This window comes from Malania oleifera, chromosome 5 (genome assembly GCF_029873635.1).
Source record: "Malania oleifera isolate guangnan ecotype guangnan chromosome 5, ASM2987363v1, whole genome shotgun sequence".
In the NCBI taxonomy this organism is placed as follows: Eukaryota; Viridiplantae; Streptophyta; class Magnoliopsida; order Santalales; family Ximeniaceae; genus Malania; species Malania oleifera.
Window position 1 is genome coordinate 23480250 of NC_080421.1, and position 9367 is coordinate 23489616.

At 38.4% G+C, this 9367-nt stretch overlaps 1 protein-coding gene across 5 annotated transcripts in view; it reads left to right on the forward strand.

The window, feature by feature from the left end:
* LOC131155339 (QWRF motif-containing protein 2) overlaps positions 1 to 6867 on the forward strand; it is a 32451-nt gene extending 25584 nt beyond the window's left edge. For 2 of the 5 annotated variants that reach the window (XM_058108395.1, XM_058108394.1), the window contains 2 exons: positions 6234 to 6341; positions 6425 to 6867. In XM_058108395.1, the coding sequence (XP_057964378.1) occupies positions 6234 to 6341; positions 6425 to 6487 (171 nt within the window). In that variant the 3' untranslated portion in view covers positions 6488 to 6867. Of the gene's footprint in view, positions 1 to 5462; positions 5542 to 5951; positions 6203 to 6233; positions 6343 to 6424 lie in introns of those variants that run through there. The other 3 variants (XM_058108396.1, XR_009136783.1, XR_009136784.1) reach the window with 3 other exon arrangements.
* The last annotated feature ends 2500 nt before the right edge of the window (positions 6868 to 9367 follow it).

Genomic DNA, 9367 nt, shown 5'->3' on the forward strand with positions numbered 1-9367 from the left:
ATTGATATTGTAATAGTGAATTAATGGAGTATTTTTGATTCATTAACCCAGCAATGACTGATTTACTAATACCTCATGTCGACATCTCAATTTTAACCAGGCCACCCCAAAGAAACCCATCCAAATAAAACTTGATTTTTAATCCTGAGCAAAACCCCTCATTTTGAAATTAAGACCCTGAACCCCCATGGTTGAGTTGTTTTATTTTAATTGAATAAGTTCACTAAAACTTCAGTTAGTCGTTGAGTCTTTTTTTTCAATATAGTGTTTCTCGGGTGCGAAAATCTTAAGTTAGAACCCTGTAATCAGCAGCATTTAGTAGGTCTAGTATTGAGTTTGAAGTCCCGGAGTGTAAAATTCTACATGTTGGTTCGGAAATAAATTTAAGCCACCTTAGAGTTTTCAATTTCTAGGAATTGGTGACAAAAATTTTAAATTGAGCCTTCTCGATTTAGGACCTTGTAATTAATGTCTTCCAAACTTTTTGCCAATTTTGAGGTCCAATTTTCCTAATTTGAGTCTAGGATTTTTAAATCGAGTCTTGTAAATCAAAGCATTAAATTTTAAACTAAGTTTTGCACTCCTCGAGTCAAGTCTTTTATTTTAGGTCTAATAATTTTAAAATTGGGGTTTTTGATCAGATATTAAAATCAGGTTCTATTAACTATTGGTTTTGTTTGGTCAAAATTAGTCAACTTTAAAGTCACTTTTGTTGCTTCTTAAGCAGGAAAGTCAAAATTAGTCAAATTTTTGGGTCAAAATTGAAAAGTCACTTTATTAAGGGGGGGCACGTGCTATAGATGTACACGCTAGAATATTACAACAGGTGGGCATAAAAGCGAAAGGGCAGACTTACATTCAAAATACAGAAAACACAAAAATAATAGTGCAAAGTACAAAGATACAAGAAAATGAAAATTATACTGGGAAAATAAGTTGTACAAACTATTGTTGCAGGAAATAAAACCCGAGGGTACATCATAGCAGAGCAAAAATAAAAAATTACAAAAACAGAAATAAGGTAACTGATGCCCCGCCCTTCATTCTTGGTTCGCCACCTGGTCAAAGGTCCCAAAGCCCTCCATTTCCAGAATGCCACCTAGACTACCCCATTCACTTGCGACAAAAAAGGAAATTGCATGTCAGAATAGCAAATGGAAATTCATAACAAAATCACATGTGCACAAGTTTGTTAGAAAAGAATAATTCCCTGATAGAATCAAAAGGGGTGAGGGAAATTCTGTTAAGTCTCGCTAGAAAGGGAATTGGTGCTAAAGGCCATCCCAGACTCCCTATAAATAGGGAGTCCCCGCACTGTAGCAGACACGGGGAGAGCATAGCAAAATACTGCTGGAATAGAAAAAAGAAGAGAGCGTAGAAACCTTGCAAAATTGAGAGAAAAAAAGAGAGCAATTAAGAAAAGAGAGAAAACTCTGCGAGAAATTGAGAGCATAAAATCAGAAAGTTAGAGGAGGGAGTGTCTGCAGAAGCTGAGTCTGCAGAAATTGGGGTAGACTTAGGGGATAAAGAAGCTCTGTCAAATTGTAGAGCCGAGAAGCAGAGAAGGAAGCAGCAACAGAGTAGCAATTCATACTCAAAGCAAGTAGCCGGACAAGCAACAGATAGACACAGGGATTGGAAAAGAAGACTGGAGGAGTGAGAAAGAAAGGTAAAATATAGAACACTCACTTTTGGTTTGTTCAATTTACATAAATTGTGTGTGAGTTTAAGTGCAGGTATGATCCTTCTCAGGATTTAGGTTCACACTCGAACCTGATATCCCATTAAGCATAAGGTACCCCCAACTCTCTTTCAAGTTTTCGAACTTGACCTCAGACCCCAAATCCATTTCACCAAACCCGGATCTGAATTCGGATTCAGACTTGGACCCGACAATGTAACTCCTCATCCGGATCCGAACCCGGGTTCGGGTTCAACCCACAACCCATTTGCCAACTTAAAACCATGGACTTTTAAAATCAACCCACCGAGCCAGCCCATTTTGAAAGTTAACCCAGGTCTTGGGCCAACTCACCTTTGAAATAAAAACCAACCAGCCCAATCTCAAAACCTAGAACCAGCCCATTCAGAATCTAAAACCGACCCATCCTAAGCCCAGCTTATCCACTTTAAGCCTTGAGCCTAGTTCTAACCCAGCTCATTTTAAACAACCAGCCCACCTGTTTTTGAAAAAATTGTTTAATCAAAGCCCAACTTAAGTCAGAGCCCTGGGCCCAGTGTCCTTTTAAAATATCCTAGCCCCATTTTGAAAGCTAGCCTAGTACCCTTTTCAAAAAAAAAGATCCAACCAGCCACCTGTTCGCAAAATTCCCTCGAGGCCCTGTTTTCAAAAACAAACCCCCCAAAGCCCATTTTTAAATGACTCCAAAGCCCATCAAGCCCGTGCCAAACTGAGCCCACAAGACCTCACATGTGTCCATCCACACATGCCTCACCCCACTCGGACTCACCCCTCTTGCGTGACCCGCCGAGTTGACTCACACAAGTCAACTCACTACTACTCACACGAGTCAATTGATACCCACTCGCTGAGTCAAGCTGACTCGTCTTCATCCCCATCTTTCAACTAACCCTAATTCCCTAACCTTTGAATCCTGACAACCCAACTCGAAAACCTAAGCATGACCCAGAGATTGCCATCACAACTAGAAGAACCTCACACACAGATCACACTCAAACAATCGTGTTCATCAAAAAGTCCAATTTTTTTTTTTTTTTTTTAAGAAAATAAGGATACTTAGCTTGAATGTCCTTGGGTGTTCATTAGTCAGCCACTCACGCACCTGCACAGAGCCATAGAAAATCCCCCGAGTCCTAACTCGCCGAACACCGTTTTTACAAAAAAAATAAAGTTTTCGGTCATGAGGGAGTAGTGGGTGTTCCAATTGGGAGGTTTAGTGAAGAAAGATTCAGCGATCGAGAAAGGTGGGAGGGTAGATCGAAGGAGAAACAGGAACCCTGCGTTCCTGTTTGTAGATTAGCAGAGAGGGAATTAGGTTTTGAGAGGGGATTTCAAACGGAAGTTCAGGAGTTCTAGGGTTTTCAATCGTTCGAGAATTCCTGGGAAAGGATTGAAGAGAAGGAGTGAGAGAATGAACTTTTGAGGATTACAAACCGAGAAGGAGCAGGAGAGAAAGTGTGTTCGGGAGAGAATGTCAGAGAAAGGATCTCGAATGAAAGTGGAAAACAGGAAAAAGAAAAAATTTAGGTTTAAATACGACTACTTTTAGAACTGTTGGATTCAGACACGTGGTACATTATTGACTGTTTGATTGCCAGGTTGCACGGCCGTCCCATCCGAGAGTCCTTCTTGCGATCAGGATGAAGCCGCGTCAGCGATTCACGTGTGATCGCTTCCCAACCGTATGATCTGCATTGTTGCGGGACGACCTCGATTCAGTCCTAGCAATGATCCAGGTGGCCAACCTCTCAACCATCAGATCTCCCCTGCGCAGCGATGGCTGTGATCAAGCCGCACTGGAGCCCCGCACCGAAAGTCGTGATCTCTGACGCGTGACCGTGGACACTGACAGAGCCGTTCGATCACCGTACCATGGACGGTCAATATCAGTTCTCGACACGGATCCTGACACTCCTGCTCCCCCATACGGCGACCCCCACATGGCACCTCTTCGTCCTTTCATTCAAACGCCTCATGTGGCCTCTTTGAGGCCAACCGATTGGCATCTCTCGTTAACGCCCTCGATCGTGCCACGTCACAGATCTTCCTTTAAGGGCTTCCAACCGCTCGGAAAGCGCCATGTAGCATTTTGTGGCCTTGATTGGCCCACTCTTGGACCGGTCCAAGCCCTCCCCAAACTGGTTCTTGCCGGTTTTTCTTTCATTTTATTTTAGATAATTTCTTTTAAGCTTCAAATAATCCATAAAAAACTCATAAAATTCAGGAAAAATACCAAAAAAAAAAAAAAACCAGAAAAATGAGAAAAATCCCAAAAATATTCTAAGTCATTCAAACACTTACACACACACACACACATACATGCATATGCATGTACACACTCACACAAGTACGCTTTCGTTCATGCATACATTCCAACACTTACATACATGCACATGCATGTACACACTCACACGTGTACACTTTCGCTCATGCATACATTCTAACACTTGCACACACACATACATACGTGCACATGCATACACACTCATGCACACAACCACACACCCATGCATGTACAAAACTCAAAGCATGCATGAAACACACCCATGCACACACATTTGCACACATCCCATGCGCACACTAAAAACACATGCTAACTTGTGTGCCCCGTAGGCACCGTGTGTTGACATGGTCTCGACCAAGACCTTAAACTAGTTTTCTCCTGGGTCGGTCAATGTTTGACCAGTTCACCCCCCAAACTGGTTGGCGCTGGTCTTCTTCATTTTATTTATTTAGTATCATTTCAATGTTTGAAAAGTTCACAAAAGTCCACAAAAAATGTTAGAGAAATCACAAAATTTTTAGAAAACTCCAAAAATATTTTCTAACTTTGACTTCCATGGTTTTTGTCTTAATTTTATTTGTGCTATTTTGAAGTTCGGGAAAAATGTTGAAAAAATCACAAAAAATATTTTCACACTTAGAAAAATCACGAAAATATATTTTAGGCCCAAAAAATTGTTTCCATCCCGAACAAATTCCAAAAATCTCTCGGAATATTACTTTTCACTTAGAATATCTTACAAAGATCTCAAAACCCCGAGCGTGTATTTTGTAAACTATTTTCTCGATTTTCCATCCCGATGATTTCAAGGGATGGTATGAACTCTTCGGAGTACGATATGCCCCGGTTATGAGGGAATACTTATATAGTATTTTCATTTTTTTCGGTTTTTGGAAAAGAGTAATCTTAAAGGCTTATTAAGTTTGGTTTAAGGTATAATTTTCGATTAATCTGGTACCCTTCATAAGAACGGGCGCATAGGGGGTACTAATACCTTCCCCTCGTGTAACCGAACTCTCGAGTCTGACTCTAGTAACGTAGACCGATTCTACCCTTAATTGGGTAGTAATAAAGTGTTCTAACCACACTCCAAAATGTTAGTGGAGACTCCATCACACATTGTTTTTCCACGAAAATAACCTTTTAAATTCACCATTTTTTCCCAGTTCGCAGCAGCACCCGTGCCAGTGTGTTTGTCGCGACACCTCATATCAACATAGTGTACAAGCATCATTTTGTCATGATGTTTGTAATTGCTAATGTCTTTAATAATCATTCAATTGATTTATCTATTCAACATACCTTAGAAGTTGAAACCAAATTATGTTGACAGTTATATATGAGTGACAGTTATTTTCCATACTGTTATGCATATTATTTTTCCTGTCTCCTGTCTGCTGCAATGGTAGCAACATGTGTCCAATGTTTTTAGAATATGTTACGCATATTATTTTTCTTGTCTCCTGTCTGCTGCAGTGGTAGCAACATGTGTCCAATGTTTTTAGAATATCTTGGCTCAAATCTATTGGACTGCTATGGATATCTTGGGTCATAGGTAAATTTCTATTCAATTTTGATTTTTGGTAATACCTTATCTAGTAGCAAGAAAAAAATTTCACTTTTTGATTCACAAAAAGGGGTATAAGTGGGTAATCACTTCATGGCGACGCTGCCTTGGGCATGACCATTGGAATCTACTGTCAAGATGTGCATGGGGTTTACTGTTGGGGCTTGTCCTGGTGCTGCAAGCATGCTCTAAGAAATTGAGTGCTAGCTGGGTCCCAGACCCATAGAGGGCACAGCAGTGTTGAGTGAGATCAAGGACCATTGCTCATGAGCCAAATCCGATCATGCCACTTTCTATTTATTGATTTTGAGTGACCATCTACCTCCTAGTCTTTTATGCTCGACTCATTGAAGGAGTGAGAAACAGAGATTTTCCTTGAAAACTATTTATTGGGTCAGGTTTTCCTGTTGAACATCTGCAGCACCAGTTATAGAATTCTCCCCCCCCCCTCCTGCCATCAGTTTCACCAATTTCCAGGTAAATGGGGGTTCATTGTTTGCATCTCCATTTAAGTTATATATTGACATCCTGACTCTTTGGATAAAGGATGGGAAAGGATATGCATGCCACTTTAAATATTCAGCTGGAAACCATTTCATTGCCTTTCACTTGTCTGCATTTTTAGCTCTTATAGTTAAATATGCGAGGATCATTCACACTTCACAGTTCACGCCATACAGGTGGAGGAAGCCAACTCTCTTGCAACTGAACTTGCAAATGTGACTGCCAAGGAACAGGCTTTACTTAACCAGTGCAAAGATTTTTTATTGAGTTTAGCAGCCATGCAGGCAAGTGCTTGCATTTGCTTTATTACCATGTTTCTTTCTTACTTTGTCTCCATATAGATATGCTTATGTTCTCCAATGTACAGGTTAAGGACTGTAGTTTAAGAGCACATACATTACAACTAAATCGTGGCGTACCAACACCCTGACGAAACGTATGTAAAACTGATCTTACTTTGACTGCCTACTCAAAATGCTAACATCACATGCAACCTTTTTTTTTCCAACTTGGTGGAGGCAGCTCCGGAGGTATATGAGTGTGATTGAAGTGCCTAGCTTTTGATCCTGATTCGGCATTTTTGAAGCCATTGACATCTTTCTATGATTGTAGCTCATGTTTTTATTCCAATATTACATAAAATGGCCTGTTACTCCTAATTTGCCGTGTACAAGAACACCCTAGTTTTATTTTTTATTTTTTATTTTGAGGTAGAAAGAAATCGATTCATATGTATATATGTATATTAACCTGATGACAATTGTTCAGTTGTTCCCAGCCAAGTTCTTAAATTTTTTTCAGTTTTACAAACACCACCAACATCCCCCCCCCCACCCCAATTTTTTTAGGACGAGAGAGAATTGGATTTGGTTATTTGGAGCAACTGCTTGCCAAGTACTGGGACACTGATGAAAATTGAATGAACGCATGTACCTGGGGCAGTTTGCTTCTACCATGCCTTTTAGTAAGCTATGTTGCTTGCAGGATGCTGTTCCCCTAAATTTACCGTGCTGTAGGGTTGTTTTATTCTTTTTCCCTAGAGCTTAACAATGGTGCAGATTGGCTTTTTATTCATAGGTTGATTGTGTTTAAGTTTCATGCTTCAAATTTGGATTTTTATAGATTTGAATAAAATTCAGTATAATTATGTATTTCACAAATTCAAATCAGAATTTAATTTTTATAACTCCTAGCTAGTTTTTACTTTCCTAGATTAAAAGTTTTTAACTCTTGCAAGTGAATTAGTAAGTTAAAATTATAGTTCCCCTACCCCTGTGAAGAGGGTAGGTTTTAAGGTTCCCTGCATCTGTGACATGGTCCCTTGAGGCCTGTGTAGGTCGAATGGTATATGAGTGAGTGTTCCTGTAATGGGATTTATAGGGCGAAAGATATTAAGTTTCTCTGAGGTAACCACAAAATTTTACAGTTTCAATGTGAAAAAAACAAAGCATAAATTTTTTTTAGGTTCTAAAAATATCATTAACTTGTATTGACATGAGTATTTATTTTTTTGTCCAAGATTTGTATTTTTTTTCGTTAAATTTTAGTGGAGGCTTAGGAGATACGTGAAACTTTAAGAGAAGTTTGTGTTTATTGATTTGTTTTTATTATTGGGTAAAAATTGAGGTTCATAAAATATTTGAAATATTTAGAAAAATATATGGCCCTTTGCGAAACTTTTTGGTGTCTTTTTATCTTTACAAAATATATTAATCATGAGGTAATGCCGAGATTTGGGTTCATGTTCTAGCGTGATCATTCATTAGTTGCATTGAATAAATAAGACATTTGAAATGTCGTACTTCTTTATAAATGCTTGTGTTAATAAGTATTGTTAGATTTGAAAATTGCTATTTGTATGTAGAAGACTGCTTTTGAGTGCTTAAACGATGATGAAAAGGTGAGAAGGGTGGGGGGGTATCACTTGCTTCGGCATGTGATTGTTGTGAGATTAGGCAATCAGAAGATGTGTAGCACGTTTTGAATAAGAGATCTTGTTGCTGATGTGTGGAGGAAGGTTTCGGTGGAGGCATGTATATCGTTCTTTAGGCACCAAAGTTGGAAAGAAAGAGTCCAAATGTGGTTTAACAAGACTTCCAGATACTCTCAATTGAGAACATTGATGAGTTTGATTTCTTGTTTAGTAGTTTGGAAGTTATGGAAAAGAAGATGTGTGACTAGAATGGAGGGGAAATTGGAGAATAGTACAGATGTGTGATTATCTATTAAGAATTGGGTGGGGGTTTTGAGTGAGAACATGATAGTTATGACTTATTTAAATAATGCCGATGTTCGAATATTACAGAATTTGGAGGTGCAGATTGTGAATAAAAAGAATAAAATTATGCAAGTTGTGAGATGGCTAAAACCGAGGCAAGGGAGGTTAAAACTAAATTTGGATGGGAGCAGCTTGAGGAATCGAGGGCTGGCGGGTAATGGTGGCATCCTTAGAGACTGTATAGGTTTTTTTATTTTTAGTTTTTCAAAATATTTTGGTCCGTGTTCTAATAATGAAATTGAATTGAGAGCAGTGATGGAAAGAATAAAGATTTGCAGACAATTGAGCCATAATAGTATTGACATTGAATGTGATTCGAATATTTTAGTAAATTGAATAAAATGTAGTAAATGCTCTTTATGGTATTTGTGGGATTTATGTGAGTAGCTTGTTGGTCTATTGGAGGGTGTATTTTTCGATAAATCATCTCTATAGATGAGAGAATAAAGTGGTAAATGCGTTGGCTCAACAAGGTGCAATGAGGAGAAATAATTTGTTTACAAATAGTAGTCAACTTCCTAGAGTTCAAAGATTTGTATAGATTGGATAAGATGAGTATGACTTATATGAGGTATGTTTAGTTGGTTTCCTTTTGGTATTTGTATAGGATTGTTTTTTTCTTTTGTTTGGTTCGATGCATGAGGTGTTTTATTGGTTATTTGTAAGCCCCAAGTGTCTTTTTGTTTTCGCAGTATTCCTCTACCATAAGTGAAGGTTATTAATAAAATTAAGAAAGGAGGTACCGCCCTCTTTGACCAAAAAAAAAAAAAAAGTATTGTTAGATTTACAGTTAAATAAAAGAAGCTTATGGAGCATCCCAAGTTATCCTTTCAATCTTTGTATTGACATTTTTAATTTTTTGGAATAAAAATGAACTAATTATTCAATATAAGCTAAATATGCTATCAAAGCATAAATTAAACACCACTAGAAAATAATTATACAATTCATCAAATATTCTAAGCATAGTCAAATAATAGGAGCACATTTACATGCATTAAGCATACATCCCGATGCCGAGGGCACAACATC